Here is a 24,975-nt window from a genome sequence, read left to right as displayed (position 1 = left end):
CTATAAAGTATAATGCACTCCATTGTCATCCATAGTAGTATAATGTACCCCCATTGTCATCCATAGTAGTATAATGCACCCCCACTGTCATCCATACAGTCCTGCTCATTGTTATTGGCACCCAAGAAGTTTAAGTACATAATGTGGAATATCTCCTTAAAAAATGAATCAAGTGAAACAGTTTTTTGTATAGAGCACTTGTGTTAAATACAAAAGAGCAAATGATAAAAAATTATTTTAAACAAAAAAACAATGGGAGGGAAAAATAGAAAAATCAAAAGCTTGCTGTGTCACTGGTATTGGCACCCTTTACATTAAAAGGTATGGAAACATATTTTGACCTGGCTGTGGTAAATCACAAAAGAAATTCACCTGTGATCAATTGTCGGTGCTCATGTGACATGAATTAGCCAATGAATGATGACTTCAGTGTTTTAAAAAGCCATATGGAAGACCTGTTCCTTTGTCACAATAATGAAGACAAAGGAGCTGTCTGAGGACATCATTCAGGACTGCTATTATTAGCAAACACAAGACTTCCAAAGGGTATAAGGCCATCTCCAAAGACCTTGGTATCCCAGTTTCAACAGTGCGCAACGTTATTAAGAAGTTTGCCAAGCATGGAACCATCATGAACCTCCCTGGACTTGGGGGAAAGAGGAAAATTGACAAGTGATGACTTCAAAGGTTGGTGTGAATGGTGGAAAAAACAGTACGTCAAACATACAAAGACCTGAAGGCCAACCTGAAACAGTCTGGGGTCATGGTTTCAACAAGTACCATATGCTGCACACTAAACCAAGCAGAGCTTTATGGGAGAAGGCCAAAGAAGAAACCATTGCTGAAGAAAAGACATAAAAAGGAACGACTGATCTTTGCCAAAGAGTACCTTGACAAACCACAATCCTTTTGGGAAAATGTTCTGTGGACAGATGAAAAATAGAGCTTTTTGGCAATGCAAAGCAACAGTTTGTTTACAAATGGTGCAATGAAGCTTATAAGGAAAAGGACACATTACCAACAGTTAACCATGGTGGAGGATCCATAATGCTGTCGAGTTTCTTTGCTGTGTCTGGTACTCAAGGCCTTGACCGTATCACAGGAATCATGAAATCAAAGAATTATCACGAGATTTTAGAGCGACATGTCCTACACCCAGTGTAAGAAAACTTGGTTTGAGTCGAAGATCATGGGTCCTCCAGCAAGACAATGACACAAAGCACACATCCAAAAGTACACAGGAATGGTTGGAAAATGAAAAAATGCACTGTTTTAAAATAGCCAGCAATGAGTCCTGACCTCAATCTCATTGAAAATCTTTGGGGGGTGCTGAAATCAGCCATTGGGAAAAAGAATCCTGCAAACATTTAAGAGCTTGAACAAACTGCAAAGTAAGAGTGGGAGAAAATTCCAGCTGAGAAGTGCAAGAAGCTTATACAGTAGATGGCTACAAGAAACGTTTGGAGGCTGTCAGCAATGCCAAAGGGTGTGCAACCAAGTATTAATTAGGGGTGCCTTCATTTCTGCACATGCTGTTTATTCTGTTTTTTCTTTGAAATTGCAACATGGAAGTTGAAAAACAATGTTTTATTGCTGTATTACTTTGGATCGCTAATTAAAAAATACTGAGGATATAACTTTGGTACATTTCTATTTATTTCTGAAGATACTGTACAGTCTATGAAAAAAATTAAGGGGAGTCAATAATGGGGAGCAGCACTGTGGTAGTATAATGCATCCCCATTGTCATCCCTAGTAGTATAATGCACCCTAATAGTCATCCCATAAAGTATAATGCATCCACATTGTCATTGATAGTAGTATAATGCACCCCCATTGTCATCCATAGTGGTATAATGCACCCTCATAGTCATCCTATAAAATGTAATGCATTCTCAATGTCATCCATAGTAGTATAAAGCACCCCATTGTCATCCATAGTTGTATAATGCACCCCCATTGTCATCCATAGTGGTATAATGCACCCTCATAGTCATCCTATAAAATATAATGCATTCTCAATGTCATCCATAGTAGTTTAAAGCACCCCATTGTCATCCATAGTAGTATAATGCACCCCCATTGTCATCCATAGTGGTATAATGCACCCTCATAGTCATCCTATAAAGTATAATGCACCCACAATGTCATCTATAGTAGTATAATGCACCCCCATTGTCATCCACAGTAGTATAATGCAAGCGCCCCATATTTTAAAAACATGAATAAATACTCAACGTTCCGTCGCTCCAGCACCGCGCGCTTCCTCTTGTGAAGGCAGCAGCTGACTCCGGCATGCGACGGGAGCGTGTGATGACACTGCCATGCGCCCTGTCACATGCACGTCAAGGACGCACATACAGTTGAAGCTTTTGTTGGCGTCGGCGGGCCCTGGCCCTCACCCGCCGGGATCAGTCGCAGAGGCGAATGCGGTCATTATGCCACTGCTGAGCCCTGTACAACCCTACCACTTCCACTGATTAGGAGTTTTCGGTTTATGCACAGTGTACACCTAAAGCAGCTAATGAGTGGTGGGGAAGGGGCATACAGGGCTCAGCATTCAGATAACTGCTTGGTCTGCAACAGATAAAACAGTGATTTTATAAAACTGCAGCAACCAGCCCAGTAAGTGATATATCACTGGAATCAGGGTCTCTTCCTCTTCAGAATGCTTGCTCTCAGACAAAGGCAGAAATAATCTGGTAACAAATTCCCTTTAAAGAAACTCTAATTTTTTTGTTGCATTCTTAGTCTTGTCTGTTTTCAATATCAATACATTACATGAAATTATTCTGTTCACTCCTCCTGTTTTGATCCATATTGATCATGTGTCTAAAATATGACCTCCATTTCTGAAAAAATTGCACCTTTAAAACAGTGCCATTTGCCATCTGCTCTATTTGCCTACAAAGCAAAAATGCCTAAAGTAGTGCCTACCTTTCCCCACATTTGCTTTTCTCTACTTTCTCTCTACTGCTGTGTCACTGGTTTACCTGCAGACACAGCATAATAGCTCATCATGATCTGACTCCTGCAGCAGAGAAGTGAGTAGGAAAATGATCATAATGAAAAAGATGCTTAGTTCACTAGGACTATGGAATTATTTGCATAATAAGAGCAATTTATGACATTCGCCATTTTTAAATAATGGCCTGCGTTATAAGATGAGGCAAAATTAGTTTAAAGGGAATCGGCCAGTAGGATCAACCCTTCTAAGTCGTCTATATGGACATGTAGTTCATAGGAAGATGAATAAATTGATACCTTGATATCTGTGATCTGATTGTCATGCTCGCAGGTGGCGCACGGGGTTTGTGGACCCACTGTTCCATTGGCTACCTGATGTTCACTGGAGCTCCTGAAGGTAGAGTCAGGCTTAAACTGCAGGTAGCCGCCAGGTACCACTCCCAGGTCTCCCCGAAACCACAGCTGCCGATCCCAAGGGGATCTGGACGGGGAGACATGACCGAGTCACTGATGAGCAGGGTTCGTAGACTGAAGGACAGTCCGGATCTCGGAGATAAACTTCATGTCTGAACGAGAAACTATCGGGAAACAATTCAGGTACCGCTGACGCAGTTTAAGGGTTCGGATACCGCCAAAGCGGCCACAGGATCATGTATACACTAGACAAGACTGTATACTAGACTAATGGGACAACACAGGATACGAGAATAACTATAACAGACTAAGGATGTGGGGCCTAGCAACATACAGTTGCACACAGCAATTATATACTTAATAAAAAAGTGTGAAACAACTGAACATATGTCTTATATTCTAGGTTCTTCAAAATAGCCAACTTTTGCTTTGATGACTGCTTTGTACACTCTTGGCATTCTCTTGATGAGCTTCAAGAGGTAGTCACCGGAAATGGTATTCCAACAATCTTGAAGGAGCTCCCAGAGATGCTTAGCACTTGTTGGCCCTTTTGCCTTCACTCTGCGGTCCAGCTCACCCCAAACCATCTCGATTGGGTTCAGGTATGGTGACTGTGGAGGCCAGGTCATCTGGCGTAGCACCCCATCACTCTCCTTTTTGGTAAAATAGCCCTTACACAGCCTGGAGGTGTGTTTGGGGTCAATGTCCTGTTGAAAAATAAATGATGGTCCAACTAAATGCAAACCGGATGGAATAGCATGCCGCTGCAAGATGCTGTGGTAGCCATGCTGGTTCAGTATGCCTTCAATTTTGAATAAATCCCCAACAGTGTCACCCGCAAAGCACCCCCACACCATCACACCTCCTCCTCCATGCTTCACGGTGGGAACCAGGCATGTAGAATCCATCCGTTCACCTTCTCTGCGTCACACAAAGACACGGTGGTTGGAACCAAAGATCTCAAATTTGGACTCATCAGACCAAAGCACAGATTTCCACTGGTCTAATGTCCATTCCTTGTGTTCTTTAGCCCAAACAAGTCTCTTCTGCTTGTGGCCTGTCCTTAGCAGTGGTTTCCTAGCAGCTATTTTACCATGAAGGCCTGCTGCATAAAGTCTCCTCTTAACAGTTGTTGTAGAGATGTGTCTCCTGCTAGAACTCTGTGTGGCACTGACCTGGTCTCTAATCTGAGCTGCTGTTAAACTGCAATTTCTGAGGCTGGTGACTCGGATAAACTTATCCTCAGAAGCAGAGGTGACTCTTGGTCTTCCTTTCCTGGGGCGGTCCTTCCATGAGCCAGTTTCTTTGTAGCGCTTGATGGTTTTTGCAACTGCACTTGGGGACACTTTCAAAGTTTGCCCAATTTTTCGGACTGACTGACCTTCATTTCTTAAAGTAATGATGGCCACTCGTTTTTCTTTACTTAGAATTTGAATTATGGCAAGAAAAAAGCAGCTAACAGTCTATTCAGTAGGACTATCAGCTGTGTATCCACCAGACTTCTGCACAACACAACTGATGGTCCCAACCCCATTTACAAGGCAAGAAATCCCACTTATTAAACCTGACAGGGCACACCTGTGAAGTGAAGACCATTTCTGGTGACTACCTCTTGAAGCTCATGAAGAGAATGCCAAGAGTGTGCAAAGCAGTCATCAAACCAAAAGGTGGCTACTTTGAAGAACCAAGAATATAAGACATATTTTCAGTTGTTTCACACTTTTTTGTTAAGTATATAATTCCACATGTGTTAATTCATAGTTTTGATGCCTTCAGTGTGAATGTACAATTTTCATAGTCATGAAAATACAGAAAAATCTTTAAATGAGGTGTGTCCAAACTTTTGGTGTGCACTGTATGTGTAATATATATATATATATATATATCACACACACACATTTGGTAACACTGACCCACAAAATAAGGGGAACATGTAATTTATATAGCCCAGTCCTTAAGGGGTTAATTCCATGGTGCTGTACATGAAAAAAACAACACACAAGTCTTATTTACTTATTATGCTTGCTTTTAGGGTATGTGCCCACGATGCGTAACAACCAGCCAGCCTCATTATGCAAATGAGAGGAATCATTTTTTTTTTTACATGCGGACTTTCCTCATAGATGTTAGTCTATGGGGAAAGCCCACATAGGGACCCACAAGAGAAGTTGACATGCTGCGGTCTGGAAAGACGCGCTGCTTGTCAGTTTCCGTGGATTATCAGCAGGAGCACGGAGACGCATAGTGGACATGGGATTTCTACAATCCCATCCACTATGCTGTAACTTCTGGCCACTGCGGGTTTGACGCTGCATTATATGTAGTTTCAAACCGGCAGCGGTTCCCGACCCTGTGCACATACCCTTATAGCACCAACATTCTCTGAAGCTCTTTACAAATATTGTCATCACTCACTGACCCCATTGGGGCTCACAATAAAAAATTCCCTTTAACTATGACTTTGGAGTGCTACAAACGCAGAGGAACCCAGGGGAAACCCACACAAACACGAAGAACAAACAAGAACATGCAAACTTCACATTTATATTGTCCTAGATGGGATTCATATATAATGTCAAGTAGAAAACAAGTACAATAGATATGACTAAGTGCGTGAAAGACTAAAGCAGCATTTACACTGAAAGATAACAGTGAATGAGCGCAAGAGATCATTTCACCAGTTTCAAAGATTGTAGAACCCTTTGAAATAATCTGTCAGTGTAAACAGGATGCTGATCACCCAATGAATGAGTAAAACGCTAGTTTATCTGGTGACATAACACTCGTACACTAGGTGAAATAATCTTTGTGCAGCACAGAAGATCCCTGTTCTTGGCAGTGCATCGTCCTGTGTAAACAGGACTCGCAATGCCGAGAACTGTCAGCTCATGCGCACTGAGCGACTTATTACAGAATGCTCAGAGTACATTGTTTACTGCAATCTGCCTGTGTAGGGATGCTTATAAATGATCGCCAACTGATGAAGGTTTACCAATCAGCGGTCGTTTAGTGCTTCTGGTCGGTCCCCTTATATAGCACATAGGAAAAAGGACCCTGCTCACAAGGGTTTATAATCTGCAAGCGAAGGGACAGGCAGTAAGTGCAGAATCTGCTAATAAAATATTGAAGTGGCATTAGGGTTATTCTAGGCTGCTTTTGAAAAGGTGGGCTTTCAGCTTGCTTTGAAAGGGAATCTGTCACCCCCTGGGACATTTTTACCTATTAATAAGGGCATACAGGTAATAGAATGGTTAAACTAGTCTAACCTGTATGCCCATATCTGCCCAGTGACTCGTCGGCGCCTGCGCAGAAGAACAATGATGCCAATGCCCATAGAAGGGCGGAAGAGGTAAGTATAATCCCGCGATTGCAGGGTGCAGGCACGGGATTCTGGGTCCAGAAATGCACGGCACAGGCCAGTGTGACACTGAGGGGGGCGCTATTCAAATGAAGACAGGAGGCGGAGATTTCTTCCAGGCACCTCACACCCTGGAGCCTGGAAGAAATCATTAGCATAACAGAATAAAAGATGATTTCTGCACATCAAGACCGCAGATATGGGCATACAAGTAAGACTAGTTTAATCATTCTATTACCTGTATGCCCATATTAATAGGTAAAAATGTCCCAGGGGGTGACAGATTCCCTTTAAAGGATTCTAAGGTTGGGAGAGTTTGATTAGTTTGGGCAGCAGGTTCCAAAGCATGGGGGATGCACAACAGAAATCTGATGCAGAGTACATCAAACAATGATTACAAAGTATATGGCTCTGAGCAATCTACCAATGACATAAATCAGTGTCTATCCCTGAGATTCAGGTGAATTTGACAGCACTGTTATTTATAGAATCCAACAGAACAGCTATGCAGGCATTTTACCAATATGGAGTAAATAGTTACTTTTGGTTACGGTTTCTTTTTTTTTTTCAGGAATACGCCCAAGCATATGCAGATCCTTTAAGTCTCTTTAGTAGCTTTCTGTCAAATTACACTACACAAACTTAAAGGTGTGGTTAGAAATCCAAAATAATTTACCTCCTAAATCCCTATCTACCGTATTTAGTTCCATAATCTAAACTATTTTCTAATATACTTGAATTAAAAATTCCCTATCCTTCCCTCACTACACTATCTAACTGATTTTCCTTTTTTTCTTTCACTTCCTTTTTGATGATGCTTCGTTTGAGATACCCAGTGCATGCTGGGATACTCAAAGGAAGCGTAAGTAGGGGGCAGAGGCTGCGGACACTGCTACAGCCCCAACCCAGTTCTTGAAACGTAGAAGCATCAGTGACGCTTGTTTCAAGGGCTGGGCTAGTCCCAGTGCGATGGGCACTGTGCAGCAACAGATCGATGTCAGAATACTCGGCGTGAAGAGACCAGCGCCACCAGCACAAATGGCTTCACTGGTCTCTGCACACCAGGAATTCTAACAACACTGCTCTGTTACCAGCATGTTGCTGCTTATCTGAGCTGGCAACAGAGAGGGCACTGTCATTGTGCACATCTCACAGTGCACATCATGCTGGGACTAGCCCAGCCCTTGAAGTGAGTGTCACTGATGATACTTCGCTTCAGGAGGAGGGCATGGGCTGTGGCAGTGACCGCAGCCTCAGCTCCCTGATGACGCTTTGTTTGAGAAAACCAGCATGCACTGGAATTCTCAAATGAAGTATCATCAAAAAGCAAGTGAAAAAAGGCAGATAGTGTAGTTAGGGAAGGATAACAAATTTTTAATTCAATTATATAAGAAAATAGTTTAAAATATGGCACTAAATAGATAGGGATTTAGGAGGAAAATTACTTTGGACTTCGGACCACCCGTGTAAGGTTGTGCCCATCCATTGTCCTGAGGTGACATCCACAGGTTTTAGCTTAGTAATTTCGAGCTGAGTTTATCTACTTACTACAGTCATGGCCAAAAGTTTTGAGAATGACACCAAAATTATATTTTCACATGATCTGCTGGCCTCTGGTTTTTATTAGTGTTTGTCTGATGTTTATATCACATACAGAAATATAATTGCAATCATATTATGAGTACCAATAGGTTATATTGACAGTTAGAATGAGTTAATGCAGCAGGTCAATATTTGCAGTGTTGCCCCTTCTTCTTCAAGACCTCTGTAATTCTCCCTGGCATGCTCTCAAGCAACTTTTGGACCAAATCCTGACTGATAGCAGTCCATTCTTGCATAATCAATGCTTGCATTTTGCCAGAATTTGTTGGTTTTTGATTGTCCACCCGTCTCTTGATGATTGACCACAAGTTCTCAATGGGATTAAGATCTGGGGAGTTTCCAGGCCATGGACCCAAAATCTCTCTGTTTTGTTCCATGAGCCATTTAGTTATCACCTTTGCTTTATGGCAAGGTGCTCCATCATGCTGGAAAAGACATTGTTGGGCGCCAAACTGCTCTTGGACGGTTGGGAGAAGTTGCTCTTGGAGGACATTCTGGTACCATTCTTTATTCATGGCTGTGTTTTTAGGCAAGACTGTGAGTGAGCCGATTCCCTTGGCTGAGAAGCAACCCCACACATGAATGGTTTCAGGATGCTTTACAGTTGGCATGAGACAAGACTGGTGGTAGCGCTCACCTCTTCTTCTCCGAATAAGCTGTTTTCCAGATGTCCCAAACAATCGAAAAGGGGATTCATCAGAGAAAATGACTTTGCCCCAGTCTTCAGCAGTCCACTCCCAGTACCTTTTGCAGAATATCAGTCGGTCCCTGATGTTTTTTCTGGAGAGAAGTGGCTTCTTTGCTGCCCTCCTTGAAACCAGCCCTTGCTCAAAGAGTCTCCGCCTCACAGTGCGTGCAGAAGCACACACACCAGCCTGCTGCCATTCCTGAGCAAGCTCGGCACTGCTGGTAGTCCGATCCCGCAGCTGAAACAGTTTTAAGATACGGTCCTGGCGCTTACTGGTCTTTCTTGGGCGCCCTGGAGCCTTTTGACAACAATGGAAGCTCTCTTCTTGAAGTTCTTGATGATGCGATAGATTGTTGACTGAGGTGCAATCTTTGTAGCTGTGATACTCTTCCCTGTTAGGCCATTTTTGTGCAGTGCAATGATGGCTGCACGTGTTTCTTTAGAGATAACCATGGTTAACTGAAGAGAAACAATAATACCAAGAACCAGCCTCCTTTTAAAGTGTCCAGTGATGTCATTCTTACTTAATCATGACTGATTGATCGCCAGCCCTGTCCTCATCAACACCCACACCTGTGTTAATGGATCAATCACTAAAACGATGTTAGCTGCTCCTTTTAAGGCAGGACTGCAATGATGTTGAAATGTGTTTTGGGGGTTAAAGTTCATTTTCTGGGCAAATATTGACTTTGCAAGTACAGTAATTCCTGTTAAGCTGATCACTCTTTGACATTCAGGAGTATATGCAAATTGCCATTACAAAAAATGAAGCAGTAAACTTTGGAAAAATTACTATTTGTCTCATTCTCAATACTTTTGGCCATAACTGTATATGTATAAACCAAAGCCATTAATGTCAAAAGTAAGATTTTTCCTCAACATTTCTGTACATATAGTAGTGTTGTTTGTGCTAGTACAGATATACAACTGATGCATATAGAGACAAGCCCGGTTTACAGAAACAGAAATCAAATCAAATATATTTTTAGAAACAGTATTTATTTAGTTGTTTGTGAGTTTAAGGCAAAATCTGTCTAACTGTCAAAACAGAGAGTGTTCCTTCTGAGTCAGGATGCTTTCACACTGCACTGCCCCACGCGGCTTACGTCCAAACCACCGCAAAACGTGATACGGGAGTATGCACCAACAGGGCCAATGAGTATAATGATGCCAACAGAGTCATCATTTTTGGACATATACACCTACTGAAGGTGTACACTCAGACGCAGTCTACTACGTCGTAAGCAAACACGCCCGAAAATGAGGCACGACAGAGCACACAATGACTCTGTCGGCATCATTATACTCATTGGCGCATACGCCCAAATCTTGGCTTACAGGGGGGGTTCAGACATAAGCCCCGACGCGACCAATGAGTGTGGGGAAGAATGCAGTGTGAAAGGGCCCGCAGAGGTGTCATTGCAAAATGAAATACAAAAAGTGTAAATAGAACAGGAAAGATTGCACAGAGTACTAGCTACAATGCGAATCACTAGGATTTGCAAAAACATCATCTACTATATAATTGTCTTATCCCGTCTGTCTGTCTGTCTGTCCTGGAAATCCCGGGTCGCTGATTGGTCCGGCCGCGGCCAATCAGCGATGCGGCATTTCTGAAAAACATGGCGGCTGTTAGCGGCTCATGTGCGGCACGGAGGTCAGCGGCGATGCAGCTGGGAAATGCAGCCGGCTACTCGCAGCATAAGTCCCCCGACCGCAGGCGCCGCTGACCTACATGCGGCTATCGTCGGGAGATCAGCGGCTACGGCCGCTTATCTCCCGAGGACAAGTGTGACGCCCCTCCCCTCCCCTCCTCTCCCCTCCCCTCCCCTCTCCTCCCGTCCCTCCCCCCGCTCGATCAGGACCCCGGCACCCGGTGTCATACTTACCCCTCCCCTCCTCTCCCCTCCTCTCCTCTCCCATCCCTTCCCCCGCTCAATCAGGACCCCGGCACCCGGCGTCATACTTACCCCTCCCCGTGCCTCCGCAGCAGCTCCTGCGTCTTCCGCTGATGCTCTGTGACGTCTCAGGTCAGAGGGCGCGGTAACGTCTTTACACCGCGCTCTCTCCTGACCGGTCACAGCGCACAGCGTCAACATGTGGGCTACGCTGGAGTCCAGAGAAGCAGCTGAGAAGGGAGGTGAGTATTGGATTTTTTTTTTTGTATGGGGCCATAGGGGACCTGCATGGGGCACTATGGGGGGGATGGATATACAGGGGATATGACTTCCTGCACGGGGCATTATATGGGGGGGAGAGGTGACATCCTACATGGGGCATTATATGGGGGGGAGAGGTGACATCCTACATGGGGCATTATATGGGGGAGAGGTGACATCCTGCATGGGGCATTATATGGGGGAGAGGTGACATCCTGCATGGGGCATTATATGGGGGAGAGGTGACATCCTGCATGGGGCATTATATGGGGGGGGGTGACATCCTGCATGGGGCATTATATGGGGGAGAGGCGACATCCTGCATGGGACATTATATTGGGGGGGAGAGGTCACATCCTGCATGGGGCATTATATGGGGGGAGAGGTCACATCCTACATGGGGCATTATTTGGGGGAGAGGTGACATCCTGCATGGGGCATTATATAAGGGGGATGTGACTTCCTGCATGGGGTATTATATACGGGGGATGTGACATCCTGCATGGGGTATTATATACGGGGGATGTGACTTGCTGCATGGGGCATTATAAAGGAGGGTCGGGAGACATATGCTAGAATACCCGATGCGTTAGAATCGGGCCACCATCTAGTGGTCAATAAGGGATCACCAATTACGAAGGCAAGTAGGGCTGAGCCAAATCTCCACTGATAAGTAAGAGATGGTAAATCTTATAAATATGCCAATATTTACCATCATTAGAATGCTTCTTAAAAATGGGGCAAGCATATACAAATAGTGGAGAGGGAAAAAATCATATAAGCATATGGTAGTTTACAGAAGCATCGCTGAAGTTCAAAAGGGGTTTTAAAAGAATCGAAAATTATCCCCTATCTACGAATAGGGAATAAGTTACTGTTTACTGTGAATCTGACCACTGGGACCTGACAATCTGGAGGATTGGCTTTACTTGGTTTTCTCCAGCAGTCCAATAGACAATGAATGAGGCTTGACCTCAACTCTGCTCGTTCTTTGGATTGGTGGGGGTCCCAGTGGTTGAACCCCATTGATCGGTTATTCCCTGGTCTATGGATAAAAGGTAATTTTCAATATTGGTAAAACCATGGTCAATTTCACAATTTTTATTTTCCAGCATGTGAATAATTAGAATAAAGTTGCGTTATATGTATTATTACTATACATAATGACATACGCCCAGACATGCTGGCATCTTGCCAATACAAAGTAAATAAAGTTGTTATCTGTGAGCACTAGCAGCTTACAGTAACAATGTCTATGTGGTTGGCGGTTAATTCTCAACTAGAAATGTGAAATATAACTTGTACTTGGAGAACAGTGTTGCCTCAAGCACACGGGCGGAAAATGGCGTTGCTGTCTATGACACCTATAGATTTTTCTGCGGCCCTAGTACATCTATATGCCTCTGATGTCTGATTTCATATTAAGGAATGCAGAAGCTTTTCTGTCTGACTCTTCTGGGAGAAAATTATTCTGTAGTAAAGCTCTATATGGCGGCAGCCTCATAATAAGGAGCTACAGGGACATTATGTGCCCATGTACACACAGATCTGCTACGGGCACAAACACTTTAAAGAAAACCTATCAACAAGGTATTCTGTGAATTATTTTATTGAATACAACTTACTGAAAAAAAAACAAAAAACAGCAACTTACAGTTTTATTTCACATTTTCGCTACTGCCAAAAGCACAAATTAGACAGCTGTCAACCTTTCCAAGCATCCACTGTGCTGGTGACATACATGCTTTTACATTTGGATTAGAAATGATCAAAAAGATTTTTTTTAGGTCCAGAACCCTGTGAACTGCCCCCTACCTGCTGTATAAACCGCAGGGCGGCAAATACATGAAGTCACTCGCGGCCTCCCAATCAGAAGAGGAGCTTGAGATTCCGACAGGTAGGAGGCCGTTCACAGGGATCTGGTCTGGTGTCACAGACTACCGACGTGGCCGCTGGACCAGGGTCCTGCAAGTCTTTTAGATCATCTCTACTTTGAATGTATCACTAAGGTCTTGCAAGATTGTAGGACTTTCTCATATATTAAGAATAAATGACAGTTAGCAGTATTTAAGCTTTACATTTTTACTTACATCATCCTGAACGTTCAGGTCGCACCCAGCTTTTAGCAGGATCTGTACCACATTAACATGTCCTTTATTGGCAGCAAGGTGTAGGGGGGTGCGCCCATGCTGTATAAAGAAAGCAAAAAAACTGAAATTAAGAAGACCACTCATAACAAGGTTTCAATTCTAGATAGAAAAAGTCTAATAAGTGTATAACTATTTTAATATTTAACTGCAGGGATATTGAGCTTTTAGGTATAAAAAGAACGTTCTAAAAATTGAGAGTTAGACTTTTGTACCATTTTGGCAGCAACACTGTTTACTTCTTAGCAGACGGCATTAACATATTTCTGAAAGTGAGCATTTGGCTGATGAGTATTACTAATCCTTCTTTACATTTAGTGACTGCTTAGAGAACATATTTATTCATTTCTTTTGTCCTGTATAACTTGCTCCGTTACAATGGTAGCATTCTTAGGACTGGCCGGCTGCCCTCCCGACCTGAGCGTGACAGCTCTATATATTTCTATGCAGCTGTCACGCTCGGGCTGGAAGAGCCGCAGGCCAGGCCAAGCATTGCGGTCCCATCTCGATCCGAATTACACGGCCATCTGACTGTACTCTTACTGGTACATACAGCAGCCTATCAAAATCTAATTTTTCTCCTATAACATCAACAATATGGATAAACATGGAATTTTTTTCTTAAGCCAAAATTGGGAATGGATATTTAACAAGTGTCATGTAACCCCAAACCTGAAAACTAAATTAATGTCTTCATGTGGATTGCAAATTGACACAGAGGGCAGACTATTATGGTGAGGGTCGGAGAGTATGGCGTATTTTGATTTTTTGGGGAAACTTTTTAATTTACCACAGAGAAATTTTTATTACTGCACCGTATTATTTTTGTGGTGCAATTTGCACATGCCTACAAAGTAATATTTTCTCTTTATGCCGCTAAATAGATGACACCACCACACAGCCTCAGGATTTCATAGTAATTTTGTATTTCCATCTGGGATAATAAGAGGCTATGGTGTACAACAAACATGATATAAAAAGCTGCTATGCTGCAGCATTCATTACAATTTCTACACAAGTGCTTCATGAACAGGACACATGTCCCACGTGTAATAAATGCATGCTACAACTGAAAGGGTAACTGACTTTTCATTAAAAGTTGAAAAAAGGCTGCAGAACCACTTGGTCTCAAGTTTTTTTTCCAGATTTCAAGGTTTTTCTCTGCAGCCAGAAACTTGCATTTCCCCAAATCGTAGGCAGCAAGGATACCGCCCGGAAGCTTGCCAATGCCATACTGGTAGTACTTCCATTCCCACATTTCCCATGATGTGTTGCAATATCCTCAGTAGAACTACTAGAAATGTTTGTAATGAGACTCAACTTTTGCTGTACTGCTCCTCTCCCCACACTGACAGAAATGAGAGCTGGAAGCTGTCAGTTAATCACACTCGGCTGTGCTGTGCTCCAGCACACCATCACTCTGCAGTGAGGAGAGCAGACGGTTTGTCATAAGCTCTTCTTTCCCCAGTGTGCTGCTGCCTGCTAATGATTAGTCAGCATTTGAAAGAGGAATAAGTACACAACTCTATGAGCTCTTTCACACGTCCTGATATTTCCAGTACTGGAAAAACAGTACTGGAGATATCCATGTCTGTGTGCACCTGTGTGGCACACGTGTGACAATCATGTGCTGCATCAGGAGCACACGTACTGGCGCCTGGGAATCAGTGTAGAGTTAGCACTGTTCCCAAGTGTCAGGTGCTGAACGCTGCCCTCATCATTGTTCCCTGCTGGTGCTGATCGCAGCGCGAGCAGGGAAGAATGATGAGGGCAGCGTTTAGCACCCGGTGCTGAGGAACAGCGCTAACTGTACGCTGATTCTCAGGCGCCGGTACATATCACACGGATGTCATCCATGTGTCATCAGTGTGGGACGTTGTGTGGCCCGTGCAGCGGGTAAAAAACAGACATGTTTTGCTGACGGACACACAGTCCGTGGAAACACACTGACATGTGCTCAGACCCACTCATTTGAATGGGTCTACGTGTGTCAGTGTCTCCAGTACGTGTGGAAACTTTTACCACACGTACCAGAGACACTGACGTGTGAAAGAGCCCTAAGAAATAATCTTTCTGGTCATGCCCACTTGGATTTAGAAGACTTAACTGTTTAGGTGACAAACACTTTGATTGCTAATATCTCTGCAATGGTGAGGCAAAATAAAAGTTTTATTGTGCTCTGCAGCACCTATTATAGCATCTCTCCAGTTCAACCTGAAACACTTGTGGCGAAAAGGTCGTCTGTAATGCTGCCTTGCTCTGTGCAAGCAAGTGCTGTTAATCAGAATTGGGGAAAGTCCCCAAAATGCAACTTGAGCAAACTTAAAAGGGTTGTCAAGTACTTTTAAAAATATGTCAATGTGTTTTAATGATAAATAGAAGCTTCTTTCTAATTACCTCTTGGTGCTGTTTCTGCCTGTGAGAGGCGCTATCGGTGGCAGCACATGACCCCCCCGCTGACGTCACGTCAAGTGAGGCGTGACTCAGCGCTGGGGTCCCAGCGGTGGCTGCTGAGTTGGGGCTGGGTTATTCCCCGCGTCACACCCAGCATCCACAGCGCGCTTTCCCAATGAATGGGGACAGTGAGAGCGTGCGGTGGATACCGGGTGTGACGCGCGGGGTAACCCCGCCCACAACCCAGCAGCCACCGGTGGAACGCGGAAGAGGGACCCTTTGCTGCAGCCTGGACTTGTCGTGACGTCTGCGGATGTTAGAGCCGGCTGCAGCCGGGGGTCACGTGCTGCCTATGAGCGGCCACGGATAGCGCCGCTCAGAGGCAGAAACAGCACCAGGAGGTAATTAGAAAGAAGCTTCTATTTATCATTAAAACACATTGGCATATTTTTAAAAGTACTGGACAACCCCTTTAATGGTGCACTGAGACCTTGGCCATGTCAAGGATGCACCAAAGCCTCCTTATCTGTATTTGAATTAAAAGTTAAGTCCCCTACATCACTGTACAGCAGGTTGACTATGCATTTTAAGGGTGACAGACTCCCTTTATGTAAGGCTATTGCCGGCGCCCCTGCATGGTTCCCCTTCTCCCCTCCATGCTTTCTGTGTTGTGCATGTGACGCACGACCCTGCTCTTAAAGGGGCTGCGCGGGCACATAGTAAAATGCCCCCAGCCGATTACTGGGAGGCATTTAGTATAAAAGGCACCCTGCCCTATAGGAAAGTGCTGAAGTGGCATAGTATTATTAGGTAGTGTGGTGGTCTACTGGTATGTTGTTAGGTCCCTGGGTCCTTGCGTGGCCAGTCCTGAACCCGAAATTCCTGGTCCTTGTGTGGCCAGTCCTGAACAAGTATTCCTTGTATCCGGACTGTCCTATCAGTCTCCAAATCAGCACTGTCTGAGACTCCGTGTCAGTAACCATTCTACCCGAGGATCCTGAACCTAGTAGTCTGAATGGAGCCAGAGTCCGTGTCCGTGTCAGTAATCATTCTGCAGAGGATCCAGAACCTAGTAGTCTGAACGGAGCCTGAGTCCTATTCATGTCTGCGTACCTGACCACTGGGGTCAGAAGATGCAGTACTGGGGACTGCCTAGGAGTGGTACCTGGAGGGTACCTGCAGCTCAAGCCTGACTCCACCATCGGGAGCTCCAGTGAACACCAGGTAGCCGCTTAGTTACGCCCCTCTGAGGCAAGCCCGGCCCCGTGGCACAGTGGATCCACAAACCACGTGCGCCACCTACGTGCGCAACACTTTAAATGAGAAGTTGTTTGAACGTATAGTTCTCTTCGCAGCAAGTCAAGGTCTTTATCCAGATCAAACAGCACTCTGTGTTATCTGATTATACACAGCTCCATTAGCTGTGCAACCCCAGTTACAATGGGAAACCAGGTCCTAAAAATTAATTGTAATTTCTGATGTTCAGAGATAGATAGTGAAGTAAAAGAAAAACACATTTAAAAATATATTCTAGCTTTTAAAAATAGCTGGAATAAAGAAAAAATACATTTCCTTTTCTAGGGGCCATCATCTATCTGCTCGGCACATACAGTACAGACCAAAAGTTTGGACACACGTTCTCATTTAAAGATTTTTCTGTATTTTCTTGACTATGAAAATTGTACATTCACACTGAAGGCATCAAAACTATGAATTAACACATGTGGAATTATATACTTAACAAAAAAGTGTGAAACAACTGAAAATATGTCTTATATTCTAGGTTCTTCAAAGTAGCACCTTTTGCTTTGATGACTGCTTTGCACACTCTTGGCATTCTCTTGAGGAGCTTCAAGAGGTAGTCACCGGAAATGGTCTTCCAACAATCTTGAAGGAGTTCGCAGAGATGCTTAGCACTTGTTGGCCCTTTTGCCTTCACTCTCCGTTGCAGCTTACCCCAAACCATCTCGATTGGGTTCAGGTCTGTTGACTGTGGAGGCCAGGTCATCTGGCATAGCACCGCATCACTCTCCTTCTTGGTCAAATAGCCCTTACACAGCCTGGAGGTGTGTTTGGGGTCATTGTCCTGTTGAAAAATGAATGATGGTCCAACTAAACACAAACCGGATGGAATAGCATGCCACTGCAAGATGCTATGGTAGACATGCTGGTTCAGTATGCCTTAAATTTTGAATAAATCCCCAACAGTGTCACCAGCAAAGCACCCCCACACCATTACACCTCCTCCTCCATGCTTCACGGTGGGAACCAGGCATGTAGAGTCCATCTGTTCACCTTTTCTGCGTCGAACAAAGACACAGTGGTTGGAACCAAAGATCTCAAATTTGGACTCATCAGACCAAAGCACAGATTTCCACTGGTCTAATGTCCATTCCTTGTGTTGTTTAGCCCAAACAAGTCTCTTCTGCTTGTTGCCTGTCCTTAGAAGTGGTTTCCTAGCAGCTATTTTACCATGAAGGCCTACTGCACAAAGTCTCCTCTTAACAGTTGTTGAAGAGATGGGTCTGCTGCTAGAACTCTGTGTGGCATTGACCTGGTCTCTAATCTGAGCTGCTGTTAACCTGCGATTTCTGAGGCTGGTGACTCAGATAAACTTATCCTCAGAAGCAGAGGTGACTCTTGGTTTTCCTTTCCTGGGGCGGTCCTCATGTGAGACAGTTTCTTTGTAGCGCTTGATGGTTTTTGCAACTGCACTTGGGGACACTTTCAAAGTTTTCCCAATTCTTCGGACGGACTGACCTTCATTTCTTAAAGTAATGATGGCCACTTGTTTTTCTTTACTTAGCTGCTTTTTTCTTGCCATAATACAAATTCTAACAGTCTATTCAGTAGGACTATCAGCTGTGTATCCACCAGACTTCTGCACAACACAACTGATGGTCCCAACCCCATTTATAAGGCAAGAAATCCCACTTATTAAACCTGACAGGGCACACCTGTGAAGTGAAAACCATTTCCGGTGACTACCTCTTGAAGCTCATTAAGAGAATGCCAAGAGTGTGTGTGGCACCCCAGTGGTCTGGTTTCCACAGTAACGGCAATGTTATGTCTGAGAGCAGGTGGGAGGTCTCTTGGTCAGGGATCCTGTGCATGCCACACCTCCTGCCCAGTCCTGGGAGGGGAAGAACTTCCCCTATAAAAACCTAGGGCTGAGGCAGGGTTAGTGAGTAGAGAAGAAGTAGAGACAGAGAAAAGAAGCAAATATAGGAACAGAACATCAGGAGGTCTGTGGGAGCAGTGTTACAAGGAGTCAGGGGCTGGCAGCTGCAGAGCTCGCCCTGACTGAGAAGATTTCTTACCGGACCCGGAGTCCGAGGCTGTGGGGACTAACTCCTACCCAGCAGCAGAATCCGTCAGGCAGGGGATTCCAGGTCCTCTGGCCAAGAAACCCGAAGGCACGGTCACACGCATGGGACCAGCACCGCCGTCGTGGAGCGGAAGCTACTAGAAGGCCCCGAGTCACCGGCCATACGGGTGAGCACCACACGGTACACTCAGGGACGTGGGCTACTCATACCCGCCTCTAGCAAGGTAGCCAGAAGAGTACAGTCAGTTTGGGAGGCTTACAACTCCGCCTGGCCAGGGGAGATCCCATCTGCTCAAGGACTGACCAGGCCCCAATCGCTAGCCAGTACTCCGGGAGGGTCTATCGTTGTCACCAGTAAAGACCCTGAACTACACTGTACTGTCTCTGAGTGGTTCCTGCTACCCCCATCATCCACGTCGGCTGCCCTGAGGCCATACCCCTCCCGTTGGGGGTTATACTATCACGCTGCACAATCCTACCACCGGCCTCAGCGGCCTGCCCTGCAGCAGCAGCTCCTTAGCTGCATTCAACGGGTGGCGTAGTCGTACAACATCTACCGCTAATCCAGCGCCACTTAGTCTGACTCCCTGGGCACGGACCGGATCACCGCCACGAGACTACAACCCTCAACAGATCCGGCTCCGGGTAAGCTCCCGCGTGCGCAACGCTGCGCGACACAGGCCCAGGGGCGCGTCAACTTTTGGCGTAGTCGGCAGGATTTCGTGCCCGCAACCACCGGGTACTGCGTGCCTGAAAAAGACTGTTCAAACTTACCAGTGGTGAAGATTCTCGCCATCCGGCGCCATCTTCAGCCTTCTTCCCGCCATCGGTGAAGATTCCCGCCATCCGGCGCCATCTTCAGCCTTCTTCCCGCCATCGGTGAAGATTCCCGCCATCCGGCGCCATTTTCAGCCTTCTTCCCGCCTTCCGTGGAGTTTTCCCGCCGTTGGACGCCATCTTGAAGACGCCGCGCGGGAAGAAGAGGGGCGTGGACTCCGAAAGCGCGCGAGAACTGAAGCCCCGCCTCACGTCCGGACGTTGCGTAAGGTCCTGGAAGGAGCCCAGCAGACGCCGACGTCACAGGAGCGCGACGGAAGGTCCTCAACCCTGACGATCCACTGCGGAGCCGCGGCCTACGGAAGAGGATCATCGCAAGGTAGGCCACGGTCCACTAGGGGGGAGGAAGATGTCGGATACGGAGGAGAGCTTCACCGCTTCAACCCCCGCCAGCGCCACCACCGTTGCGGTCATGCCTTTCACCATGCCCTATATCCCGGGGGCAGCCTGGCTACCCCAGTACTCAGGGGAGTCACATACCCTGCATGACTTTAGAGAAAATCTGGATAGCCTCTTCCAGGTGTATCCCCTCACAGAGGAGCAAAAAGTGAGCATCCTGGTGGCCCAATTAACCGGGGCAGCCCAAAGGGAGGTAAAGTCCTGGCCACCTGGGAGGAGGACTGTCGCAGAGATACTAACCCGGCTGAGGGACACCTTTGATACCCGCACCTCAGCCGAGATCAAGCTTAGATTCTACGGGTGCAAACAGCGGGCACATGAGAGTATAAGGGACTATGCCCTGAACCTACAAGAGGCCCTGAGAGCCATTAAGCAGACCGACCCTGATGGCGTGGGAGACGAGGACAGGCTGTTGACTGAACAATTTATAGAGGGTTTATATTGCAATGCCCACCGAACCCAGTTGCGGGCAATGGCCTTACAGGACCCTCATCTGGGATTTGCACAGTTCAAGGACAGAGCCATCCGGGTGCTCCGAGAACCGGCACCAGGTGGCGTTGTGACCCACAGACGCCCCACTACCACTTACCACCAGGAGGCGGCACCCTTGTCGGCAGGGCCTGTGGGAGCTGATGCGCAGGCTTTGAACAATGACCCGGCTCCAGACCTGCACCATCAGGTCCAAGAGCTAGCTAAAAGCGTTGCCGCGCTAACCCGAACTGTGCAGTCTTTACAGGTTTCCACTCCAGGGAAGATCCAGCTGGCATCCGGACCGGAGGACATCCCGTGGCGTCGACCAAGGAGGACCCCACCGGCCAGAGGAAGACCCAGCGACCGATACAACGAGGACGGACAACCCATCTGCCGCCGCTGCAATCAACCCGGACATATGGCAAGGTACTGTCCTTTAAACTGGCACAACCTGGGGTAGAGGGCCAAACCCCAGGAAAAAGATCATCAGGCCCATCGAACTGGCGCGACAGATATGTGGGAGGACGTCCAGTCTTGCCTGTGGTACTGGATGGCATCCCTATGAGTGCCCTATTGGACACCGGGTCACAGGTCACCACTATCCCGTACGTGCTCTTCAAGCAGTACTGGAATGACTCGGATATCACCCGCTACCCTGACGACGACTTGAGTATCATCGCCAGCAATGGTCAGCCCGTGCCACAGATTGGATTTAAAGAGGTGACCATTAAAATCGGTAGAGTCGAACTGGCAGCACAGGGACTGATCATTGTAGACATTGACAAACACGAGAGTCACCCAAAGATAACTCTAGGAACTAATGTAATTGAAAATTGTCTTGCAGAGGTGATTTTCCTTTTACAACAGGTTGCCAAGAACGCCAGCTCCGGCCAGCAGCGAGTGCTCCAGAAAGAGATCCGGGCACTGATGCGACGGCAACAGATAGAACTCTCCGGTGGTGAGATTGGTAGCGTAAGAATGTGTGACCCTTTCCCTATTGCCATGCCCCCAAAAAGTGAAATGATGATTTGGTGCCGGGCAGCTATTGGTCTGAGAGGTAGAGATTACCAGGCAATGGTAGAACCAGTTTACTCAGACAGTAGGCCCACCATTTTGACAGCACGGGGGGTGGTCAATGTACGCCATGGGAGGGTGCCCGTTCGCATAATAAATATCGGGAAGAGGGAAGTGTACCTGCCCCGGTATGCCACGCTAGCCAAATTGTATACCATCAATCAAAATTCCATACAGTCCGTAGAATCCTTGCCTCCATCTTCCCCGGAGGAAGGTAACGGCTCTAAAGAAACAATGGAGGACTGGTGTCAGCAACTACATTTGGGTACTGACTCCACTCCCTCACACCAGAAACAGGGAGTCTATCGGGTGGTTCAAGAGTACGAGAGAGTGTTTAGTAAACACCCGTTAGACTTCGGGCGAGTCAAGGGGGTAGAACACCACATCCCCACGGGAGACCATCCTCCCATAAAAGAGAGGTATCGACCCGTACCCCCTGCACACTACCAACACGCCAAGGGGATGCTTAGAGACATGAAGGAGGCTGGGGTGATCAGGGATAGCTGTAGCCCCTGGGCAGCTCCACTAGTCTTAGTCAAAAAGAAAGACAACACCATGAGGATGTGTGTAGATTACCGGAAAATCAACCGTATCACACACAAGGATGCGTACCCCTTACCAAGGATAGAGGAGTCTTTGGCTGCTTTAAGATCTGCTAACTTCTTCTCTACCTTGGATCTCACTAGTGGGTACTGGCAGGTTCCTGTAGCAGAGGCGGACCGGGAGAAGACCGCATTCACCACCCCGATGGGACTTAGCGAGTTTACCTGCATGCCGTTCGGACTCTGCAACGCACCAGGAACCTTCCAACGATTAATGGAGTGCTGTCTGGGCCACAGAAACTTCGAGACGGTCCTGTTGTACCTGGACGATGTCATCGTATATTCTAAGACTTATGAGGACCACCTGAAACACCTGGCGGAAGTGTTCGAAGCTCTGGCAAGCTACGGCTTAAAGGTAAAACCCTCCAAGTGTCACCTCTTGAAACCAAAGGTGCAGTACCTGGGACACGTGGTGAGCGCTGACGGAGTGGCTCCCGACCCTGATAAGATCACCGCAATTAAGGAATGGCCAAGTCCCTCCAGTGTAAAGGAAGTGCGGCAGTTCCTCGGGTTGGTAGGCTATTACCGCAGATTCATCCCCGGTTTCACCAAAAAGGCAGCTCCTATGCAGGACCTCCTGATAGGCCAGTCCCGGAAGGCCAAGAACCAGAAGCCGCCCTTCAAATGGGAGAAGTTAGAAGAAGACTCCTTCCGCCAGCTGAAGATGGCCCTCACGGGGGATGAAATCCTGGCGTACCCTGATTACAGCCAGCCCTTTATCCTCTACACCGACGCAAGTAACATCGGGCTAGGAGCCGTACTGTCCGAGATCCAGCAGGGGAAAGAACGAGTAATCGCTTACGCCAGCCGAAAACTGCGACCCACCGAAAGAAACCCTGAGAATTACAGCTCATTTAAGCTAGAGTTCCTGGCAGTGGTGTGGGCAGTCACCGAACGCTTTAAGCACTACCTCGCTTCTTCCCGGTTCACCGTGTACACGGATAACAACCCGTTGACACACCTGGACACGGCAAGACTCGGTGCCCTAGAGCAGAGATGGATGGCCCGTCTGTCCAACTACGAGTTCACAATCAAATACCGGGCAGGACGCTCCAATACCAACGCGGACGCCCTGTCCAGGATGCCAAACCTACCGGACGTAGGAGAAGATCCAGAGGGACTGGAAGAAGTCGAACTCCCCGCGTTCCACCGTCATGGGACTATCCAGTATTCCCATCGGGTAAGGAGTAAGCAAGCCGCTACGTTTAACCCCTTGCCTCACTACAACTGGGAGGAAACGCAAGACAGTGACCCTGGCGTCCGGCTGGTGAAGGAGATGCTGACTCGGCCAGAGGCTCGCCTTGACCCAGACGCTCCGGAGGAAGCCAAGCAACTGTGGGCTGAGAAGAGTCGACTGTTCCTTTACAAGGGGAAGTTGTGCCGCAGGATGGTTAACTCCCGGACGCATGAACTAATCTGGCAAGTAGTGGTGCCACGACGAGACGCAGCCATGGTGATGGAGGCATACCACGATGGAGCTGGGCATTTCGGATGGAAGAAGCTGGAGTTCCTGCTGCGCGGGCGGTTCCATTGGGTAGGCATGAGGGGAACCATCGAGAGGTGGTGCAGAGACTGTGGCCCGTGCAACCTGAGGAGGAAGGACCGTGCCAGCCAGAAGACTCCCTTGCAGTCCATCGTCACCCGGCAGCCGTTGGAACTGGTAGCCTTGGATCATGTAAAACTGACCCCAAGCAGAAGTGGCTACGTCTACGCGTTAACCATCGTGGATCATTACTCCCGGTTCTTGGTTGTCGTCCCCGTCAAGGACTTAACGGCTCAAACAGCAGCTAGAGCCTTCCAGCAGCACTTCTGCCGTCCACACGGGTACCCGGACCAAGTGCTGACGGACCAGGGACCTGCCTTTGAAGCGGAGGTCTTCCAGGAATTCTGCAATCTGTATGGCTGCCGGAAGATAAGGACGACACCCTATCATCCACAAATTAATGGACTTTGTGAGAAAATGAACCAGGTGGTAATGGATCTCCTGAAAACGTTGCCCCTGGAAGAACGCAGTCTGTGGCCTGAGAAGCTGCCTGATCTGGTGGACCTATACAACCACATCCCGGTAGGTTCCACCAACTGTACCCCGGCTTACCTAATGAGGGTGAGACCTGGTAAGTTACCTGTTGACCTGGAAATGGGAGTCCTGACACCCGAGGACACTTCACCAGAAGCAGACTGGGACACAGAGAGGCAGCAGCAGTACCGGAAAGTACAGGAGAGCGTGGAGCGAAGTCTCTGTCAGGCTAGGGAAAGACAAGAGAAAACTTACAACCAGTATGCTCCCGCTGTTCCCCTGGTACCCGGAGAGCAGGTCTTGAAGAGGAAAAGACGGCTCCACAAGTTGGACGACCAGTGGGAGAAGGACCCGTACACCGTACTGCCCTCAAGCCACGAGAACCCGAAAGTCTGTACCATCAGTAAAGACGGAGGGGAGACCATAGCCATTGTATCCCGGGATCACCTGAAGAAGTGTCCTGAACAGCTACGGAACCCTGAAGAGGAACAAGAAGACCATCGACCCGTAGAGGAAAG

General features: G+C 46.9%; 1 protein-coding gene across 6 annotated transcripts in view; it reads right to left on the bottom strand.

The window, feature by feature from the left end:
- ANKRD6 (ankyrin repeat domain 6) overlaps positions 1 to 24,975 on the bottom strand; it is a 256,760-nt gene that overhangs the window by 57,806 nt on the left and 173,979 nt on the right. For all 6 annotated transcript variants that reach the window (XR_012318432.1, XM_073675704.1, XM_073675705.1 and 3 more), the window contains exon 3: positions 13,279 to 13,377. Coding sequence is in view for 5 of the 6 variants with exons in the window: in XM_073675704.1 (XP_073531805.1) it covers positions 13,279 to 13,377 (99 nt within the window). In the remaining variant the exon portion in view is untranslated. The remainder of the gene's footprint in view (positions 1 to 13,278; positions 13,378 to 24,975) is intronic.

This window comes from Phyllobates terribilis, unplaced genomic scaffold, assembly GCF_046119375.1.
Source record: "Phyllobates terribilis strain yellow unplaced genomic scaffold, ASM4611937v1 Scaffold_3__8_contigs__length_932513732, whole genome shotgun sequence".
In the NCBI taxonomy this organism is placed as follows: domain Eukaryota; kingdom Metazoa; phylum Chordata; class Amphibia; order Anura; family Dendrobatidae; genus Phyllobates; species Phyllobates terribilis.
This window is presented reverse-complemented; position numbering and strand designations above follow the sequence as displayed.